The 24,576-nt window shown below is 34.7% G+C and overlaps 1 protein-coding gene across 1 annotated transcript; it reads right to left on the reverse strand.

Annotated features, from left to right (window-relative positions):
- Positions 1–13,381: 13,381 nt before the first annotated feature.
- On the reverse strand, positions 13,382–16,842 carry LOC109154177 (protein FAR-RED IMPAIRED RESPONSE 1-like). The gene is made up of 6 exons (XM_019302033.1): positions 16,785–16,842; positions 16,399–16,482; positions 15,329–15,927; positions 14,855–14,967; positions 14,177–14,489; positions 13,382–14,083 (listed from the first exon to the last, which is right to left on the reverse strand). Exons 1-6 carry the CDS (start codon positions 16,840–16,842, stop codon positions 13,382–13,384), a joined length of 1,869 nt encoding a protein of 622 aa, XP_019157578.1.
- Positions 16,843–24,576: the final 7,734 nt, after the last annotated feature.

Consider the following 24,576-nt stretch of genomic DNA (forward strand, 5'->3'; position numbering starts at 1 on the left):
TGGGTGGTACATTCTTCTTTGAGACTGACGTGCCCCCTTTGTTAGTAGCTCGGAGCCTTTATATAATGTCATTCATGTGCAGTTGCAACCTCCCCTAATATTAAGCCCACGTAATGTTCCTATTTTCTTGGCCTGACTCTTTCTTCTCTGACTGCATCTTCCCTCATAAATAATAATAATAATAATAATAATATAGCAAATTATATTATTCCATCATGAGTCCCCAACTTTCTTAACCACAAGTATTTGTGGCATAAGAAAGTATTACACCGATACACGTTGAACCAAACCATATATAACATTTGGAGTGTGACGAGTGTAGTATGCACTACATGTTTGTGTACGAGGCATCAAAGTTGTGACCTTCCTCGCTCGGAGCGTTGAGATCATATGAAAGTTACGATTAAGTGTGCGGAGCACCCATGAGTCACGGTTAGGTGCACGGAGCACCCATGAATCACAGTTAGGTGGACGGAGCACCCATGAGGTCACAGTTAGGTGGACGGAGCACCCATGAGGTCATGGTTAGGTGGACAGAGCACCCATGAGTTCACAGAAGTTGTTCACTGCATGCTAAATAACACATGATTAGTGGGTCATGCCACTAGTATTGATTTAAATATAAAATTAAAATTGAAGATAGGTTCAGAAATCTCCATATTCCTTTAATTTATTGTGACCAACACCAAATTTTTTTGATGAAACAATAGTTGTAAGAGGTAGCGTGGAGCTTACCTTATAATTTAGGTGGCAGCGCAGGGGCTTGCCTTGCAATACAATTGGTAGCACAGAGTGTACCATATTATATTATGTGAGTGGCAGCACGGAGCTTGCCAAATTATGTTGTTGTTCGAATAAATTAACGGTTGGCCACATCAAATTAAACAAAATAATAATAATAATCATAACAATAATAATAATAACACTTATCTTTTAGCATTGATAAAATTGGGATTGTGTTCATCACGTTCAGGCAATGAGTTCCCATGCATGATGACCTTCACCGTGCCGTCAACTTCCTTGGCTTTAGCCGGTACCGAAAATTGGAACAGTGGGCGACGCTGATGGAAAGCGCGCCCAACAACACCACCAGGTCCTCCACATCCAGCCTTTTTGCCTTGAAAGCTCCGCCATCTGAATATTTGATCCACCCTGTTGTCCGGCGGTGCAAGATGTTTTCCCACGTCGGCTTCCCGGGAGACGTTCTCGTCGCTCCTCCAGTCGAGAACGTCGATCTGTGGCACTCCGGATAATACAAACGCATCCCGTGGCGAGAACGTTAGGATATCGGCGCATGACACCACTCCCGGGCAGCTCTACTCCAACTCCTCCTTGGTTTGGTAAATGAGATCGAACCCTTGCAAGGTTTTTCCGTTCGCCGGCGCTTACTTATCCCCCGGCCTCCTTCCAGTCTCCGTCCGGCCAGCAATACTGATCCATCACATCCAGTGACGAAGCAGTCGTGTCGTTGGAGGCGAACTATGGTGGCGGCCATGTCGAGGTCGTCGTGCAAAGCCTGAAAATCTAAATTAACAAATCCTTTTAGGCAGGTGGATGTGAGCTTCGAATTGGTGTTTATGAATCCTTTGACACAATATGTATATATTTGAAGAGTGATCAGTCTAGCAGTGATCTTGAAAATTTTTCAAGGATTTCAATTTCCAACAAACAGTGAGAGATGGGAGGATAAAATGTATCTTGAGAAACTTGTATTATTCGCATGAATACTGGAGATAACGTACTCGATGGAGTATGATTGAAATGAAGTTTGCATACACGGGAAAAAGATGAATAATTTAAAGATGAATGTTATAAAAATGGAATGGTATATTTCATTGTTGTAACACCCCCAATTTTTACCATAATTTAAAACTTAATTGCAAGAGAAAAGCAATCTAATAAACCATTAAATCAAAGCGAAAGCAAGTCTATACGGGGGCATTATGCCACATCTTTAATATAAAAGATGCACAGGCGGGAAAAACTAAACCAAACATCAAAGTAAACAGAGTTAAGGCACACAGGCCGCTCAATACACAACGTCTAGACGAAGGTTAAAACTAACTACAGCTCCAGTCTAGCGCACTCGGATCTCTACTCAAAACCTGTAGAACAAGGAAAACATAACATGGGGGTGACGCCCGGTCAGCGAACATTGCTGGTAACCCATCAATACGCGTTAAATAGCATATATAGATAAGTATAAGTCAAAACCATTTTTCGAAACGGAATACAGTATATATCATTTCAAAAGCCATAGAGAGAAGTCAACTTCAAAGACTCATTCAATCTCTCAAAGGAAAGGAAATCAACATCCTTACGACAACAACTAGACAAGAAACGTGTAAGACAATACAACTTTAGATGCATTTTACTGATCACAAAGTAGAATACATCAAGACATGTTCATTAGCAAAGAATACACATTAACACATTGGCAACTACATACCACAGTGACAACTACATGTCACAAGTTTCACAGTTCCAACCTTATGCCCTGTTCCAACCTTATGGCTACCCCCGACCATATTTCAGTTCCAACCATTACCTCCGAGTGCCACCCTGTACTTCTGAGTCCAACCTTATACCGCCAGGGACCGTCGTCCCCACTCCAACAATCTCCAACAAACCACCAACATATTAGTACACGAGGGTACTATATATTCATTTCATTCACACAACCACCTACATATGAGCCTACGCTCAGGTAACACCACCAATTTCAATCATAGTCACACAAGTCATCATCATTACCAAGATGACTAAGGTTCAACAATAACCTTAATCAAGTATCAATCAAAGGGTACAACGATTACATACGTTCACATCATAGGAATCAATCAATGGATCACAACAAAGATATGAATCCGTACTAAACAATGAAGGATCAGAATCCGACACCAACCGATGGTGAACACAAGTTGCCAATCTCAATAGGAAAGAACAAACCGCACTCACTAGCATTTCAACATCAAACTAGCATGCTTATCAAACGGGTAAACCAAAAGTAATTCCATAGGACATACAAGACTCATAATAGTCCAACGAATCACAAAGTCGGACACATAGCACGATTCAAGACACCAAATCCTAACATGGATTCCTAACTCATCGTTCTAGACATACGAAACATCAAGAAGACTCACAAATAGCCCAATAAAACATCAACGGGAGGTTAAAACATCAATACCAAGTCAAAAGATTCACAGGGAACAAATCCCCGCCAACCAACATACATGTTCCCCGCGGGTGGGGCCACGGGTGGACAACCACCCATGGTTCTGCCCGCGGGTACCAAGCCCATGACACTTCATTCCCCGCGGGTGGTGCCCTGCCCACTGTTCCGACCGCGGGTACACCTGTACTCCAAAAATAATCCCTTCGGGGATTTTCAACAACAAGTCCAAATTCAAGTCCAAAACACCCAAAATCTCACACAATACAACAATATGACTTGAACCCAAGAAATAGCCAAGCAATGGCATACAAGAACCCTAAGAACAAGCTCTAAACATGCATTACCACAAGACAATGCATCAAATCTCACATTTCAACACAAGAATCACAAGTAGAAGCTAAGAAATCATCATATAAGTAAGAAAATAGGTTTTGTAAAGCATCGGTTACCTTTGTAGCCTAAAACTTCACTTTCTCACCCTTAGAAAGCTTCTCCTAAAGCTCTTCATCCACACCAACTTCATAACAAACCAAAAGACAACAAAGATTCTATTTTTATAAAAAGACAACTCAAAGGGGGTTAAAAACACCAAAAGATCAAGGATCTTACCCTCCTCTATGCTCAAGATTAGGAAAGTAGGAATCTTGGAAGACAACTTGCAAGATTTAGGATGCCCAAATTTTAGCTTGGAGAAGAAGTTACCAATCCTTAGAGAGAAGTTAGAGATTTTGTGTTTAGATTGTTGGTGAATGAAATGAAGAGATGTTGCTAGGTTAGCTTGAAGCACAAACCTTAGGTAGAAAGACACCTTTGCCCTTACTAAAGTTGGAAGAATAAGGAAACAAGGGAACAACCCAATAAGCATAAGGTACAACCGTTTGACCTTGAATAACTAGTCAAATTTTAGTCCTTCGACTATTGAATTTTCAGGATTTTTAGGAATGAATTAACAAGGAGGCTAGGATTAATGCTCTAATTAATCCTTGATTAGAGTTTGGATTTACGGGGTGTCACTATTGTTGTGGAAAATGCAGAGCAAATTAAACTTCAGTGTTTCATCAGCTAGGGATAGATAAGAGAGAGAGCACGCTTAAGCTTGTACAGTCACTCTCAACAAGAGCACCATTGATGGAGAAAATTGACCCCCGGGGTATGTAATTATACAGGTCAATAATCCCCCATAAGAAAAATATGAATGATAAAAGGGTGATTGTAGGGAATGAATAAATAATAAATAAATAGGCAGGACACAAGATATTTAATGTGGAAACCAATACGGTGAAAACCACGAGCCTTTTTGGGCTAAGCCAAGCCGAAATCCACTAAGTTGTAGGTGTAGTACATGTACATAGGTGGCCATGGCCATGAAATAGAAGAGGTAGAAGGGGTTATTTAGGAGAGAGGTTCTTCTTTGAGACTAGTGTGCCCCCTTTGTCAGTAGCCCGGAGCCTTTATATAATGTCATTCATGTGCACTTGCAACCTCCCCTAATATTAAGGCCACGTAATGTTCCTATTTTCTTGGCCTCTATTTTCTTGGCCTGACTCTTTCTTCTCTGACTGCATCTTCCCTCATAAATAATAATAACAATAATATAGCAAATTATATTATTCCATCAATGGCATACGATAAACGAAATTTCAACTTTATTTTTGATACCTCCATGACCCTTGACTACTTTGGCTACTTGGCTGTTGTTGCTGTATTTGTGAGAGTAGATTGGCAGCAAATAGTAGTGTTGCTTGGTACGGCTCATTCTTATTTTCCTCAGGCTCAAAACCCTCTTATGCTGCCCCATAGAATTAGACTGAAGTTGTTGAGGGTGACTTGTAATCCCTGATCCAGAAGCCTGTTGTGTGCTAGCATTAGGCTATGGGAATTCACCTGAATTGGAAGTACAAAATGAGTTGTAGGTTGCTGAAGTATTGTGCATGAAACCATACATTACAGAGGGATCTGATGCAAGAAGCGAACCAGATCAGAGATGACAAAGAAGTGGACGTATATGGCTTCGTTTGTTGGAGAAGAAGAAGTCGTACTTGCAATATATTAATTAATTCTATTTAGTAGTTCAATACATTAAGTATGTTTCTCATATTTGTATGACAAACACAAGTTGTATTTGCGTTTGTTGTATGTTAGGTAATAAATCGGTCTTTATTGGAGGATACTAGTTTTAATTTTCCTTGAACTATATATGTTCAGAACTATATATAGTTTTTATCACATTTGCCTAGAACTATATATGTTCAGATCTAGGGTTTAATTTTTAAATTGATGCTAGAATAAAGGTAATGCAAGTGAAATAGAGTATAATTATCTAAAAGGGAGGTGAACAGTGATGAGAAATCCAGTCTTCAATTCCATGGAGTAAATTAGTCCGCATGCCTATAATGGTAATATAGAAAGAATATAGAGAGGATGGATTAGAAAGACTAAATATTTTGTATTACTGAGATTTAATTTGCTTGTCATTTATTCAAGTGAGCTTAAATCTCCTAGATTGCCTCCAATCGTTATATCGTGCACCAGGATGCATGCACAATGCATTGTGCGCCCTTACCCAAAACGACGTCGTTTTTATAAGTATTACTCAACAATCCCGTTATAGTTTTTTTTTTTTTTAATAACACTTGTGGCTGTGTATTTTGTTAATAGTTTACGTGTATTATGTTAAGAGTTTATGTGTATTATGTATTATGTTAGATTATGTGTATTATGTTAGGAGTTTATGTGTATTCTTTTATACAATTCTGTACATACGAAACAGAGAATTTATTTTATTTTTTTTTTTGAAGTTAATGGCAGAAACGAGAGAAGGAATTTCTAAAAAAAAAAAAAAAAAAAAAAAAAAAAAACAGATACAAAACGACGTTGTTTTGGGCCAGGGCACAGAATGCATTGTGCGCCCTGGTGCACGATATGATAAAATTTACCGACTGCAACATAGTCCTTGTTACGTTAGAAATAGGTAGCCATGTCCTTATTATGTTATGAATAGTAAGCCCAGTCTTGCTAAACTCCTAAGTTGCGTTCGTATTTGGTATCTTTCTTGGGCCCTCTTGATCTAGTTATCCCTTGGGTTGGTTCACACGGCCCAAGCCCTTATGTCTAACCAATTTAATTTAACCAACTGCCTAGCGGCGGTCCCACCGGTAAACCTAATATGTCATCCATCAGTATAAACTATGTTATTTAGTTTCATTTTATATACACAATATGTTCATCTTAATAATACTAAAGTATTATTTTAATTTTACTACAAATTTATTTGACAATATACATATTCGTAGCGTATCACCATGGTCCACGTATAACGATTATGTTAATCTCATTAGGCCTGGCCTAACCAACCCCAGGTGTTATGCCATGGAACCGTGTTCACCATGGTTGGTGAACACGGTTCCATACGACGCCGTTTTGAGTGAGTGGGACTAACGGTGCCCGTAAGTGGCACCGTTAACTCCCACCACTCATATTTTTTTTTTTTAAATTAAACGCGCCAATAGCGTTTGCAGTTCCCACTACACCATTTCACTTCCTCTCCACGCAACGTCCATCACTCTGCTCTCTGAACTCCACTCTCGAGCTCTCTTCTCTCACTTCGTCTTCCACAGCCATTTCCTTCGATCACTCTCAAACACTCTGCTCCACAGCCATTCCTCTCTGCTCTCGCATTTCTCGTTCTCGCATTTCTCATTCTCGCATCTCTCGAACAAAACTTCGCGTTCTCCCATAGCTATCAAAGGAGACAGCCTCTCCATCGCTCATTCTCAACGTTGATTCACTTGTCTTACAGGTATTTTGTATATGGTGTGTTTATGATTTAGGGTTTTTGTATTCCGTGTACATATTTTGAAATTTTAAAATGGGGTTTTGAATGTAATGTTATGAGCTTATGAATGTATATTTGTAGCATTATATATGTGTAGATTAACCATTATGAATTGATTCGTATATGGTTTTTACTGCTGTTTATTCACTTTCTATGCAAGCTTTGAATGTCCATAACGTTTATTCACTTATGTATTTTATGTCATGCAAATATGTATTTTATGTCATGCAAATATGTATTTTATGTCATGCAAATATGCATTTTCTGTGTGAGATTATGAATTTTCTATTGTGCCTATGAAATTACGGTTTTGCTGTTATGAACTTTCTTATATGTGGTTATGTATTTTCTGTTAGAGATTATGAATTTTCTCGTAGGAGAGTATGAATTCTGTATTGTGAGTTGTGAATTTTATGTTCTGTAGTTATGAATTTTCTGTGTTGCAGTTATGAACTTTCTGTTCTGGGGTTATGAATTTTCTGTTCTGAGGTTATGAATTTTCTTTGTGGGATATTATGAATTGCATGTTACTATACTATGAATTATATGTGACTGTTATTGATGGACAATATGGAATTATGGATTTTCTCATATGAGATTATGAATTCTACAATGTGAGTTGTGAATTTTCTGTTCTGTATTGTAGTTATGAACTTTCTGTTCTAAGGTTATGAATTTTCTGTTATGATATTATGAATTTTCTTTGTGATATTATGAATTTTATGTTACTATATTATCAATTATGTGTAACTGTTATTTTGATGGACAATATATTCTTTTCGGTAGAGCATGGCTGGATTTATTCGGCACTCCCCATCCCCCCTCTACTGAAATAATGAATATATTTTCCATCAATCTATATTATATGTTGTATATGAGTTACTTGCTTTCTAACGTTTTTAATAAAAGCAATGGACACTGCTCAACGAAGGAGAACACGCTCACAAACAAAGGCAGTCTTGAGCTCTCAAGCTGCAGAACCATCACAACCCTCACAGACGACAGCTGAACAAAACACTGCAGTCAAACCTACAACAAAAAACAAGAGAAAACGAACAACAAGGGCTGTACTTGACTCACAGGCTGCTCAACCATCCCAGCAGCAGTCTGATGACCTGCTCGAGCAAGAAGTTATTAAAGAAAAGAGATCAAAGCAGATAAATGACAGACATAGGGGCAAAACAGCCATTGGAGGTGATTGTGTAGAAGGGAGTTCTACTCCCTACTTCAGCACACGGATGGGACCAAAGACCATGTTTAGGCTTGTACAACAACTACTGCCAGAACAAAAACAATCTGTCCGTGATATTGGTTTTGGAGCCCTGTTGGACCTTCAATTGTGTGCAAATGAGTCACAATTAGTCCAGTATTTGATAGCCAACTTTGAGGTTTTCCAAACACATTTCAAGTTGGAGAACGACAAACTCACAGTTGATGAAGAAGACGTTGAGTACACTCTTGGCATTCCAAGAGGAGAAAAGAAGGTTGTTGAGGCCCCAAAATATGATGAACAGGGGACACCGGAATACAGGGCTCTCTTGAAAAGCTGGAGGGAAAGGTGGAATATTAAGCTTGGTTCCCCAATCACTACCCAGATGGGAGATGTCATAGTTCAAAGGGGAGATTCTGGAGATGACTTTAAGAGAGACTTCATGGTCTTGACTGTTTCGTGCATGATGAGGGGATTTCAGACACGCTACTGCAACAACAGAATCCTCAACTCCTTGATTAATGTTGATGAGATAAAGGAGTACAACTGGTGTGGCTACACCTACAACTCTCTGATCAAGTCCATCGAGCAGTACAGGAAGAAAAGTAATAGCTTCTTTACTGGACCAATGACATTCATATTGGTAAGGTCTAGCTCCACTTATGAATCTTATGATATTCAGATTGTAAATTATATGTGTTAGATTATGAATTTTCTTCTATGTGATTATGAATTTTTCTCTATGTGATTAAGAATTTTCCTCTATATAATTATGAATTTTCCTTTATGTCATTATGCATCTTCCTCTATGTGATTATGAATTTAGAGTATGTACTTATGAATCTTATGTTGTTTAGATTTTATGAGAATTATATGTGTCATATTATGAATTTTCCTTTATGTGGTTATGAATTTTCCTTTATGTGCTTATGAATTTTCCTGTATGTGATTATGAATTTACAGTATGTACTTATGAATTTTATGCTATTTAGATTTTGTGAGAATTGTATTTGTCAAGTTATGAATTTTCCTTTATTTGATTATGAATGTTCCTTTATGTAATTATGAATTTTCCTTGTTGTCATTATGAATGTTCTTTTAATATTATGCAATAATGAATCTCATAATAGAAAGTTCATAATTGCATAACATAAAATCCATAATACGATAGTTGAATATAATGTTCATATGGATTATGAATTTTCTATTATGATATTATGAATTTTCTGTAGTGTAATTATGAATTTTGTGATTATAACTTTTTTATTTTACCTTTTTCTTCAACATTGTAGCTATTCTACTTTGATCGGGTCCAATTCAAAGGAATGAGCGTTCAAAGAACATATCCAAGCATTACTGCATGGACAAATAAACTTGCACGGCAAAGGGTTTCCGCTGAGAAAAGGTCGGGCGGATATGGTAAAGGGAAAGTTATCCCTCGTATTGCAAAGCCTACTGCTGATTGTATCGCTTCTACTTCCGCCCAACCAGTCCCAACCATCTCTGTGCCGCCATCTAGTGTTGATAGGGTCACACGGGTTCTACAACGCCTTGCTGCTGATGTCTTGGAATTCGGTGAGGCTATGGCTGAAGTTGGCAAACAAAACGCCCCAGTGGATGTTATGAAGGCTGCATTTTCTGGGATTTCCACCATGATTGGCGTTGCAAGCACGATAGAAAGACCACCATCTCCAACCTCCTCTCAACTTGACGACATCTTCTTTGGCCAAGAGTCTTTCACAAAGGCTGTTGATGCCTTGGTTGAAGCCTTCCAAAAAACCAATCGGCAAATGGAGATTGACCCTCCCTCATTTGATTTAGGGATTTCTTATACCCCGGCACCATTGGTTGATGAACCACGTGAGCAAAGTGCAATGGATGACGATGAATTGGATGCCCTTGTTGAGAACATTGTGAAAGACACTCCTGGTGCTGCTGGTGCTGCTGATGCTGCTACACTCTCTACTACTCCTACCGCTATCCCTGCTACAACCCCTGCTGCTACGCATGGTGCTACGGCTGTTTCTTCCCCTGCTGCTTTCCCTGCTCCTACACATGTTCCTACCACTGCTGCTACCCCTACTGCTTCATCTTCTGAAACATATACTGCTACCCCTGCTACATCAAGTTCTGAAAGACGAGAAATAACTCCATTGATCAAGGTTCCATTCGCCAGAGATGTCCCTGATGCTGCTAATACTTCTACGCCTGCTGCTACACTACCTGCTACCCTCGACGATATTGATAGGTAAACTAATTAGAATATGAAATTGTGTTATGAACTTTCTGATATTATATTATGACTTTTCTTCTGAAATATTATTAATTTTCACATATGAGATTATGAGTTTTCTATTATGAGTATTAAATTACAGTTTTGATATTATGAACTTTCTGATATGCAATTATGTATTTTCTGTTCTGTATTTATGAATTTTCTGTACTGCAGTTATGAACTTTCTGACCTGAAATTGTGCAACTATGATGATATTAACTAGCTTCGTGTGTTTACAGTGCATTTCTGGACAGTGAATCTGATGTCGAGGATGTCACCAAGCGAAAGAGACCAGTCCGGAAATACAAAAACATCCCGTTAAACTTGAGGTCACCTTTTTGGACAAAGAATGTGCCATTTGACCATAATGCCAGTGTGACCGAGAGGGCCGTATCAAACTACGCCTTCATGGATGCTTCTACGGATCATCCAGTGGAGTATGTTTGACTCTAACCATTTAGAAAACTTTTTATTTTCATGAATATTTCACATTTATAACCATATGTTAATTTATTTACCTATTTATCAAAATTTTTTGTTCATGTAGTGAAACTCTGTTTATCTTTGATGATTTCTCAATGACAAGAGGAGATTTCCACACCCTCCGCAGCGGTGAAATTTTTAACACATTCATAGATGTATGGGCGTTGAGGCTTACACTCCTCAACACAAAACGGGCGTTGGGGAAGCCAAAGTGCATCTATTTTAGCACGTTGGTACATGTAAGTTAATAACAACAATTTTTACTCTGCTCACTTCTGAATTTCATGTTAAACCATTCTGTATTTTATGTCATGTAAATATGTATTTTCTGTTTGTGATTATGAATTTTCTATTGTGAGTTTATAAAGATACATTTTTGATATTATGAACTTTCTGATGTGAGATTATGTATTTTCTGTGTGAGATTATGAATTTTCCCATATGGCATTATGAATTTTCTATTTGTGAGTTATGAAATTACAACTTTGATATTATGCATTTTCTGTTCTGTGGTTATGTATTTTCTTTGTAATATTATGGATTTTAAGTATTTTCTGTGTGTGATTATGAATTTTCTCATATCATATTATGAATTTTCTATTGTGAGTTTATGAAGTTACATTTTTGATATTATGAACTTTCTAATGTGAGATTATGAATTTTCCCATATGGCATTATGAATTTTCTATTGTGAGTTATGAAATTACAACTTTGATATTATGAATTTTCTGTTTTGTTGTTATGTATTTTCTTTGTAATATTATGGATTTTATGTTATGATATCATGAATTACGTATGACTGCCATTACATATTGCACAACTTATCATTGATACGTATTTTTTTCCCCTTAGCTTCAACTCGACCCATCTGAACAGTGGATGAAGAATCTTCCGCTTCAAAAGCGGAAGGATAATTTCAATGAGCGATCACAGTATGAGATTTCAAAATTTGAAAATCTTGATGTCAATGATGCTGATTTGGTAATTTATAATTACCCACCTTCAACATTTATTCATTAATTACATATTTCTTCTCTATTCTAACTACTTCTTCTTTTGATGTTAGCTATTTTTCCCCGTGCTTCGACACGAACACTACTTTGTTGTCTGCATCAACACCATCTCAAAAAGTGTTGAAATCATTGACAACAAGATGTTGCCTAAGGGTGTTACTGAAGCTGACAAGTATGAAGATTGCCCAAATCTACTGGTAACTTAACCTTAAACTTGACCTTTCAAACGTTTGTTATACATTTCATGTGAATCATTATCACACTAGTTTCATTTTTGTCCAGATGAATGCTTTGAAAGAGTACTTGACTGCAGAAAAATCCCCCCTACTCCGTAAGATACAAAACCTTCCTGTATCATACTTGGCCATTCCTTGGAAGGAGCTTGACAATGTCATTGATTGTGGCATATATGTCATGCGACACATGGAGTCCTACAAGGGGAATGTTCAAGATTGGGACAGTGGATTCAAGATAGGCACCCATGTAAATGTAAGAGTATAAGATATATTAATTTCAACTTAGATTTGTTTTTTTTTTTTTTGTTTTTTAACATCTTTTTTTTTTTTGAAGGCTGACTTCATTTGGGAGCTTAGAGCTAAATACGCATCAAACATTATCACATGGGGTAGGAACACTGAAAGATTGCGAGTTATGAAGGCAGCCAAGGATCTTTCAAAAAAGAAATGAAACTATACCGCTTTTTGGTGTTTGAATATGTTGTGAACATGAAGCAAATCTTGACTGTTGGTACCCTAGATTGTGAATCTCTCATTTTGTAATGTGCACAGATATTTTGCACCTATGAATATACAATCTATTGCTCTTAATTCAGATTACATGTGGATCATGTAGAGTTTATGAATTTTCAACTACCATATTATGAATTTTCTATTATGCAACTATGAACTTTCTTTTATGAGATTATGAATGTATACGTGTTAGCTATAACTGAAATTCATTATTACATAACATTAAAATAACATTCATAATGACAACAAAGAAAATTCATAATCACATAAAGTAACATTCATAATCAAATAAAGGAAAATTCATAATCTGAGACATAATTCTCATAAAATCTTAATAGCATAAAATTCATAAGCACATACTCTAAATTCATAATCACATATAGGAAAATTCATAATCACATAAAGGAAAATTCATAATCAGATAAAGGAAGATTCATAATCTGAGACATAAAATTCATAAGAACATACTGTAAATTCATAATCACATAGAGGAAAATTCATAAACTGGTAAAGGAAAGTTCATAAACTGGTAAATGAAAGTTCATAAACTGGTAAAGGAAAATTCATAATTTGACACATAATTCTCATCCTATATCTAAAAATCATAAAATTCATAAGTACATACTGTTAACACGATCTCAATCTATAGCTACATCGTGGTCTACATTCTTATTAAAATGAACAAATTGTGAACCCCCGGTGCTTGGATGTACAAGATATCCATCACGAGCAATCTCTGAAATATTTTCCAAGACCAATGATTGGACAGAGCCCTTTGTAATTGAAGCAAGCTTGTTTGCAGCACTCTTTCTTCCCCTTGCTGCATTGTACTTCTTCTCAATAACACTACTACTCCTTTTATTTCTCACACCTTTACCCCTCCGGCTTGAGGGGTCTTGGACAATACCACTTGACGAAGACACAGCACCCTCCTCAGTGTTCACATCCCCAATCTCAGCTTCAATGTTTTTCCTTGCATTCTCAACGGCTTCATCACAGAATTGTCTAGCAACACTGTTGTCTTGGCTAGAAACAATAAGCCTTTGAAATTTCCTACTAATCTCAACAGCCCAAATTGAAGAAGGGACACCACCATTATAAAACACAGATGCAATGTCCACGTTTCTACCCTCAACAACCTTTTTAGTCCATCTTTTTAGAATGTATTTATCGGGAATACTGGAAACACAGTGCACATGAAGTATACGTAAGCAGTGACAGCAAAGTATTCCCAATTCTGAAAACAGCTTGCAACTACAGCATATATCCAAATTGATTGCCTTAAAGGTTACTTCATGCCTTATGATATCTATGTCTGGTCGCCACACGTGATACTTGCACTTACAACCATCGTTCAACACCATTTCTTGATAACAAGAGCTACCTTTCATAAATTGTTCCTCGAACAAAAAATAAATCTCAATTGTATAAACCTCTCTAGCATGTGAAAGGAGTTTCACATGATCCATCATCATGGCGGGTACTCCTTGAGAACACCGGAAATCCTCGCCATTTTCCTTACTTCTCCATTCAGATATAACACTCACAAAGGATGAATAAAAATCACATAAACCAGCAGTCTTGGACAGCCTCCTAGAAATTGCATGATTTGTGCTTTCACTCCTTTGCGAAGATAAAATACCCCCGGAGAAATAATCCTTGTTGAACGCTGGACACCACTTCTCCCTACAGTCATAAAGCTTCTCTAGCCATGTATTCTTATGACAACTATATTTTGTAACCATCCTGAAAAGGTTAAAACACATGTTTATTACTCATATTCTGAAAATTCATAATCTCATATTAGAAAGTTCATAATCATATAACAGAAAATACATAATGACATAACAGAAAATACATAATTGTATACTGTGAATTCATTATCTCATATTACAAAGTTCATAATCATATAACACAAAATACATAATGACATAACAGAAAATACATAATGACATAACATAAAATCCAGAATTGTATAACTGTGAATTCATAATCTCATATTAAAAAATTCATAAATCATATAACAGAAAATACATAATGACATAACAGAAAATCCATAATGACATAACAGAAAATTCAGAATTATATAATGTAAATTCATAATAACATACCTTGTCCAGTAAACCTCAAATTCAGCTTCAGTCTCGGTGTATTTCAACACACAATTGAACATATCCAGAAAATCCTTATGATTCCTCAATGCCTTGATATGCTTCTTCGAATTCTCCACCAATATGCCATATGCAAAGACGGTGGCGTGATGTAGGAAACACCATGGAAATGCCAGCAGCCATAGCTGAACATTGATCCGTCATGATAGTCTGTGGACACTTGCCATCCATGGATCTTAAAAACACTCTAAACAACCACGCAAATGACTCTATCCTCTCATTCATCAAAAAACCACAACCAAACATTACATTCATGCAATGATGGTTCATCCCTACAAAAGGACCACAAATCATATCATATTTGTTAGTGCGGTATGTTGTATCATGCACTAACAGATCACCAAACACCTCATAATCCCTTCTCATTTGACCATCCCTCCAAAAAAAACTACACAATCTTCCATCCAAATCAACTTCGAAATCAAAAAAGAAATCAGCCTCATTAGATTGCCTCCTCCTGAATATCTCAATCAAAGAATTGGAATCAGATCCATCCAAACACTTCAAACTCACAGAAGCCATCGAATTGTAAGCATCGCGGTTGGTAAAGCCAACCAATGGAGAACCCCCTGACTGATGTTTCAAAAACCTCATACCATCCGCCAATGCAACACCACTACTCTTCATGTCTTTTAAATATTCAAGCTGATTGTTTCCCACTCTTCTATGCGACCGAAGCAGATGACTCTTGCCAAATGAACATAACTCGTGATTGTGCTCTTTCAAGTGTTTTGTAACTGTCCACATCCCATCACCCCCCACATCAAATTGAACAAATGCACCACATCCAGTCCTCATATCAATCTTTGAATAAAGCTTAACACCACTGTTTGGTTTCTGCTTATACCCAGCCTTAGCACAGAAGAACCTCTTCATCTGAATTGACTTAGTAGATGCCTTATAACGTTGTTGGCCTTTCCTCACACTAAAACCAACTCTGTATGCATATCCATTATATAACTCAAAAGCTTCGTCAACATTTCTTACTACAACACCCACCAAGTCTTCATCAACTGCAATTGCAACAAAAATATAACCACACCTATACCAACTACTAAAATATGAATGTGGATTTCACCTATAATGAATATAATATGCTACACTATAGAATTCATAATCTCATGTGAGAACATTCATAATCACAAAGAATAAAATTCATAACATCATATAAGAAAGTTCATAACAAAGACCGGGTATCAATAACATTTGTGACATTATGAGCATTCAAAGTTGCATAGATACTCATGGCATGAAATGCATAAACTCATAACATAAAATTCATAACCTCATATGGAAAATTCATAATCTCATATAGAAAATTCATAATAACATAACGGAAAATTCATAACCTCAAAACTGTAAATTCATAACGTGAACAAATTATTAATACCAATCACAACATTCAATTTGCATATAATCACCATGAATCAGTACCTACACCTACCAGAAACAACATTCATGATACACCAACTAATAAAAAGAACCTGGACTTGAAGACGAGCCATCAATGTCAATGTTTAACTCTGCTTGATCATTGCTTATTGAATCACCAACACAATCTTCATTCACTGAGTATATGCAAGCAGTGTAACATACCAGTTAATATGTTATGGACATAGTACTATTACATTATGAATATTCATATCACATGCATGAACAGAGTATCAAAATTCATAACTCTGTAACAGAAAATACATAATTGCATTATGTAAAATTCATAACAGAAACATGGAACTAATACACATTTACGGCCATTATGAACATTCAAACTGCATAGATACTGAACAAATACCAATAAAAATAACTAAATCTTCAACAATCCATGATCTCATAAATCAAACGAAATCAAACGCATAAAATCGAACGCAACCTGGAATCGCAGAAATCATATCGGTTGAATCTTCTCCTCGAACCGTCGTCTCCTCCATCGCGAATAGGAAAGAATCGCGAATGTCGGATCACAATTGCCTTCAGAGATTTGCGAATAGGAAAGAATCAAACGCAAAGAGTTGTCTGATCATAACTGCCTTCCTAACGCCGTTAATAGAACAATGTTTTTTTTTTTTTTTTTTTTTTAAAAACGACGCCAAAAACGACGTCGTTTGGAAGCGTGTTCACCAAGCATGGTGAGCACGTTTCCACGGCATAATTTACGAACCAACCCGCTTGACGTCATCCTTTCCCCTGGTGGTGAAGAGTTAACAGTGAACAAGCCTAAATTTTTGTGTGCAGTCCCATGAGTTGACGTATCCCACCAACTTGTAAAATTAACATAACCAATCATATAGTCGATTGAAAGAAAAAACAAAATTCAATGAGTGACTTGCATTACTCTTCTCAAAACATCCTTTCCCCTGGTGGTGAATAATTAACAGTGATAAAAAAAAAATAAAAATAAAAAAAATGACACCAGAAACTGAGACGTGTGTGTTTACTTACAAAATAAATTCTCTACCAAGTACCAAACACAAGCAAATTTCCTTAAACAATACAATATTATATTGTGCAAAACTTGCAAGTGAAAATTTCTCTCATTTTAAAAATGCTTCTTCTCTTTGATATGTTAAAGGTTTGAAAACACTCAAATGATCTGCTACAAAATGTAAGCAGAAACTCATTTTCATCGATCTTTAACAAAATCAAATCCTCAAATTTTTATGCTGTTTGAACACATTACATGTTGTGAATGAAGCATATAAGTTATAAGCTAATTATCAAACGCCCTTATAATTGATTTTTTTTGGGTGTACCCAAGGTTAGTTGGTTTGACCACTGATAGTATTAGTTGGTTGTAGAAATATATTTTGGTAAAGTAGTTATTTACTATTAGCTGATTGCATATAAAATGATTTTTAAGAGAATGAGTGTATTGTGTTATTTTAAGTTGTAAATATATTAGTAGGTATGAACTCTTAATCCTGATAAATGATTATACAATTTAAGTCACCAATTATACTTTTTCGAAGAACATAAGTGCAATTTAAGAGAATGAGTGTATTAGTTTTTTTCATTTTTGAATGAAATTGACTATGTTACAATGTAGAGCCAATAGTCCGCCTCCAATGAAGCTCGAACCCACAACCTCCCACATGGGGGAACAATTTGGTGCTGGTGGACCACAAAGTCCTTGGCTTATTATTATTACTAGTTTTTTTACGCGCTTTGCGCGAATGAGATAATGGCCAATGATTATTTTTAAATAAGTATTTCAAAGTATATCAATGCAATATTATATAGGAAATGTTCATGCATAAGTAAATAAATATTGTATTTGTGTATTTAACTCGGTAATTTAAAGTATATAAATGCAAGATAATATATGACATAATAATTATAATTGTCACTAAAATAAATGTTCAACTTTGTAATAACGCTAGTCTAAAATACTTAATTAGTCTAAATGCGATAGTCTAAATAAATACAACGTTTGGTTTAAATTTCTCTAATTCTTCTTAAATCTCTTTTGGTTGGTATTGTCATTGTCTTCATCTTCAGTACATGTCCCCTCTTTTTTTTTTTTTTTTTTTTTTTTATTGGTAGTGTGTCATGTGCAATTGGATTACTGGTGGTAGCATAAAGGGATTCATCGTGCAATGAGATTGTGGGGTAGGAAGCTTTCGATTTGCCTTGTTGTGTATATAATTGGGATCTTAGTTGTGCTATAAACTCTTTATCTTACAAGCACCTATTGATATTTGGTAGTGGTAGTTTTTTCCCTACATGTTTCATGCATTGTGAGATGTGTGTCGTAGGTTTCATGTTAAAGTATTGAACAGAATATTAATATTTATTATATTTGTATAAAATACTTGGTAAATGAATATATATAACATATATTGTATTATATTATAACTTTGATACGGAGTATTTAATTACAAGATAATGTAAAAACAAGACAATGGACAATGTTGTGAATATAATAAATTAATAAATTTGAAGATAATGAATCTTTGAATCGTAGAAAATAAAGATAATATAACTAATGCAATTATATCAATTTTTAAATTTTTTTATAATAAATAATTTTTTTTTTAAATAAAGGCATTATAGACATCTAATTCTAAATTAATTAAATGCGTATGTATTATTTTTTTATTGCAGCTACTAATGAATTTAATTTAATAAGAGTAATAAAGTGGCGTACATACTTTTCATCAACAATAATGAAATTATTGATTTGTTTTTTAATTTTCATTTGTTGGTGATACAAATTGTTTTGAGAGTTTGTCAACGACAATTGTTACAATTGCTGTCAATAGAGGATGATAATAAATCATTCAAAATATATTATTACAATAGATATCGTTATAATGATATAGTAAAAATTAACTTACAAATTTATTTAGAAGTTTTCATGCATTGTTAAAATTTTGATGTGTAAACTTGTTCAATTGGAGCTAGTGGGATGCCAACATTGTTAATTCTTTGGAAAATGGTCCTACCATTTTAGAGTCCAAGTGTAATTGTTTATGATCAACATCTTTGTAGTTAGGTCGCGCAGGTCTGACAATGATGTAAGAACGTAACAATTTTATCCGTAAAAAAATATAATAGTATAATATTTGTAAAGTAATGTACAATTGTACCATATATTATAAAAATACATACAAAAAAAATTAATCCCATAATGACCTAAATCATTCCAATAATATAAAAGCATAATTGAAATATTAAGTTTTGTTCTAAATAATCAAAAGAAGATTAACTAAAAAAAATAAAAAATTAAAACTTAACCTAATTAAATTTGTTTTTTTTTTTTAAATGCAAGAATATCAACTAATTTTTAAAATTCCTAATTTATAATCTTTAATGCTCAACTTTGAATGTTATGTATTTAGTTGAACTAATTATTTGACCAAAGTTTATGTTAAATTTTATATTATATATATTTTTAATACATTTTAATATATTCGTAGTATATGTTTAACAATTATGCCATCTCTAATTGGGATTAGGTTTGAACCTAAGACTTTTCTTATAGAAATTAATGATTAATTTAAGAATAATAAATAGTTAACGGAATATTCCGTTACTAAAGTTCATACTAACGGAATTTAAGGTTATTTAAGGAAAGAAAATAATATAATAGAGGGTAAATAAGAAAAATCATTAAAAAAATACTAAAATCAAAATAATATGAACCATTAATTTTGAGAAACAATTACACTAACAGTTTTTTGTTCCAGTTAAGGGCCTAACATTATTGGATCTTATTAGATTTGTAGATTATTATTATTATTATTATTATTATTATTATTATTATTATTATTATTATTATTATTATTATTATTATTATTATATTATTATTATTATTATTTCTAGTATTTTCACCCGTGCGATGCACGGAATGAATTTGTTGTAATATATTAAAAATATTTAGATCGATATATAATTATTTAAATTGGAACATCAAATATTATATAGTACGTTTGGTTTGGATTATATATTGTTATAATTATATATTGTTGAAGATATGGTTTGGATCGTTTATGTATTTTGATGTTATCATTGCTTGAATTTGGCCAAATAATTGCTTAAATTAATAGCTAAAGTGTAGATGTACGAATGCGGTGCTGTAACTTTAGAGATTTTATTTATCATTGTCTAGTATTTTTATAAATTAGTCAAATGTGGTCGTTCTCTATCAACTCAGTTAAAGGAATGAATTGCTAATCGAATTCATTTGTATGGAAGCTATACATTTTATCTAGATATATAGCAATTTTTTCATTTAAAAAAAAACATAATATCACCGACTGTATTTACACATTATTGAAACCTCTTTGTAGATGACATTGGTAGTAACAACACAATCTTGTCCATCCTCGTCTAGAGCTAACAGGTTCAGTCTATCAGGATGGGTGACTCGTGTGAAAATATATAATGGTAGAATATCAGTCAATTAGTGATCCTTTTATATTTTCAGTCAATTAGTAATATCAAATTCATTTTCAGACAATTATTATTTTTTTTTTAGTCAATTAGTCAATTAGAATATCAAATGCAATGATATTTTTAACTAATTTCTGTTCCATTTTAATTGATGATGTAGAATATTATTATTGAAATATTTCTGTTCCATTTTTAATTTACCTTTACTATTGTTCAAGCTTGCAAAAAACGTATTTTTTGTTTTTATTTTTTTGATTTTTTTTTATATTTTTTTAATTTTTTAAAAAATTAAAAAAATTTAAAATTATGAAATTCACTAATAAAACACAAAGTTCCTCTCGTTTTTTCTTACAAATTATTTAAATAACTGGTTGTAAAATCGTTTTGAATATTGTCGAAAAAATACGTGATTTGAAAAAAAAAAATTGCCCAAAACGGACAACCGACTCAAAACTTATGCCTTCCCGAACTTTTAACACTTTAAAACTAAAAAAAAAAAAAAAAATTAAAAAACGGCCGAACCGGCTGGATAGGCGGCCGCGGAGGAGGCCGATTCCGACCTTCCTCACGGCGGCCGGCGGAAAGAGACAAAAGAACAGACCTTTCTGTAATACCCACTACTTTAGAAATAAAGATATATCTATGTTATTAAATGAGGTCAACAAGTCAAAACTTATTAAAAGATGATATTGGGTAAATTACTAACTTGCCCCTCTCTATCCTTAAAGCTTAAGGAATTCCTTTTATCTTGGAAGAACATTTCATTTGAAAGAAGAAAAAGAAAATATTGGCTAGAGAGAGATAGGGGAAGGAACACATTGAAGCTTTGATCTCCATCTTCTTCAAGCTTAGATCTCAAGCTATTGGAGTATTCTAGGTAAGTTTGACCTCCATATTTCACTCTTTGAGTTGGGTTTATCATTTGAGCCCTAAGATTAATGTTTGAAAATATTAGGGATTTTGACAAGGAGTATTTGGGCAATCTTAATAGCTAAGATTTGGATGTTTTTAGGTAAGTGGTTAACTCTTCTCTCCTTATTTTGCGAAACCCATGTATAACCTATTTTGAAATCTCTACTATTTTGAATACCCATTTTAGGGTTAGCATGAGTTTAAAATATTTTGGGCTATGATATGTTTTTGGGTCTGAAACTACTGAGCTATGTATTCTGAAGCCTGGATTGAAATTGTTAAGCTGTATTCGGGATTGTATTTGTTTTTGGGTCAGCCCGGACTGTGTTTTAGACTGGGATAAGATGTATATATTCTGGACGTAAGTTATCATCATGTGTATTGATGGTGGATTGGTTACAGCGTTGCTGTGTAAGTGTATGGTTGTGGGTTCGATTCCAACTGCTAGCATTCTATGTGTTTGTTTTGTATATATTATGGTTTGTTTTGTATATATTATGCTTACAAAATGGATTATTTATTTAAAGTAAGACTTGAACCCTTGACCTTATGTTTAATAACTTAAGTTCTTTCCAATAAGCTAGTTCAACTCTTTTGAAACTATTTTAGTGTAATAAATTATTATACGATTTTTAAAGATCGAGTTATGTACTAAGAAAATTATCATTTTTGTAAGGGTTTATACCTTGCATATTTCTTAGTTTGATAAATTTATTATCAATAATTAGAAACATTATGTATCTTGAGAAAATATGTGACTTGAAAAACTTGGTACAATAGACTATGTACTTGTCATGTGGTTTTTAAGGAAAATGATTTTTGCTACATCGGGCTATTTGTTTATATGAACTATTTTGAATGTTCGGTCAAACTAATGAGGCAACCTACCTTTTGTTGTTTGTTTTGTTCGGTTTGGAACGTTCCTAATTGCTCATTCCGAATCGTCGAGCTTGACTCATTCCGAATCGTCGAGTCTTTTGAATTATTATTTATTGGAACGTTCCATCCGGCTCATTCTGATGTCGAGCCTGACTCATTCTGAATCGTCGAGTCTTTCTAAACAATTATGCCGAGAATGGCCTTTGCCAAGTGTTATAATAGTGGTTGTAGGTTGCCAATGAGTAATATGTTAAGGAATGGTTTGTGCTTTTGAAAGTATTGTATTATGAAATAATGTTGATGCCCATGTAGCTAAAGTTTTCTGTTTTGGGAACTTGTGTATAGTATGATGAAAGTATTATGACTTCGATAAGGTTTAAAGATCAAGATTTGCATCTAATTATTACTCTAAAGCTTAGCATATTATGTTACGGTTGCTTGATCCGGGGTGAGAAGAGTACCACTTACTGGGCATTAGCTCATTATTTGTATTTTTCCTAATGTTTCAGAGTAGTTTAGGACATGTGAATAGCACGAGCACAAGTGGTGGGGTCTTGAAGGTGACTCTTGAAACTAGGAGACTTACTCCTAGTATTGGAGCTTATCACAGACTTTTATTTATTTGGTTATTCTCTTTGACCCTTTGTATTTTTGGTAAACCATTGTGTTTGGTTTTGGTGCTTGTGATTCATTTTGGACACACTACTCTTGATTGTAAATATTTAATAGTGGATTTGATGAGTTTTGAGAAGAACTAGTTGATTATATTTTGCCATTTTAGCTGTGGAATTATTATGTATTCAAGTGTTATTATGAAGGTTCCGAGAGGTATGTATGGTTAGGCTACGTATTGTTACAAGTCCTCATGTAACGATACGGCCGGGTCATGTCCTAGAGGTGGGCGTGACAGAGTGGTATCAGAGCCAGGTTTAAATCATTAGTTGGTCAGGAAGTTAAGTTTGAATTTTTGCAAAATTAGGCTTTAACCTAGCGGATGATAAGTTTAGGCTTTGAGCGAGCTTTGGATGTGGTTTCCTGAACATTTTTGCTACTGTGGTCATACCTTCTTTGTTGTGAATTTAAGGAGTGTTGCTTTACGAGGACTAGGAGGGGTGTTCCTACATGTGGCCGAACTTGTCGAGTTACGTTGTTGATAAATTTGTTGCCTATTCGGAACATAGTTTTGGATGCTTACGTGCTGTGTGATTCACGTTCTTCGCTTTGTTTTATATTGGAGAAGTTTGCAAAGAATTTAAATTTTCAAGCTAAGTTGAGTGAACTTTTGAATGTTAGTACCCCTATGGGGAAAATTGTGGTGACATATACTTGGTTTCAAGATGGTCATCTGCAACTTAATGGGAGTGACGTGTCAATTGATTTAATTCAGTGGGATATGCAAGATTTTGATGTGATATTAGGATTGGACTGGCTATCCAAAAATTATGCCTACATTGATTGTGCTTGTTGAAAGGTGTATTTCAAATTCCTAAACAATCTATCTTTACTACTGGGACACTTTCCTAGGAGTGGGGTGTTGGTGTCAAAAGTGCCATTGAAAGTAATTTATGCATTGAAGGCTTAGAAAGAATTGAGAAAAGGGTGTAGCGGTTTCTTGACTTATGTAATGGATACCCACCAGAAAGCTGTTAAGTTAGATGATATCCAGTTGTTAAGGAATTTCCATAGGTGTTCCCAGAGCGTTTACCTAGATTACCTCCAAATAGAGAAATTGATCGAGTTTGAAATAGAGGTTGTTCCTAGAACTACTCCAATCTCAATGGGTCCTTATCGCATGGAAACATCTGAACTACGTGAGTAAAAGGTGCAATTATAAGAATTGCTTGATATGAGATTTATTAGACCTAGTGTATCTTTTTGGGTGCACTAGTGTTGTTTGTGAAGAAAAAGGATGGTAGCTTGCGATTGTGTATTGACTATTGGAAATTGAATAAAGTTACTGTCAAGAACAAGTATCCTCT

The sequence above is a fragment of the Ipomoea nil genome, unplaced genomic scaffold, assembly GCF_001879475.1.
Source record: "Ipomoea nil cultivar Tokyo-kokei standard unplaced genomic scaffold, Asagao_1.1 scaffold2610, whole genome shotgun sequence".
Classification (NCBI taxonomy): Eukaryota; Viridiplantae; Streptophyta; class Magnoliopsida; order Solanales; family Convolvulaceae; genus Ipomoea; species Ipomoea nil.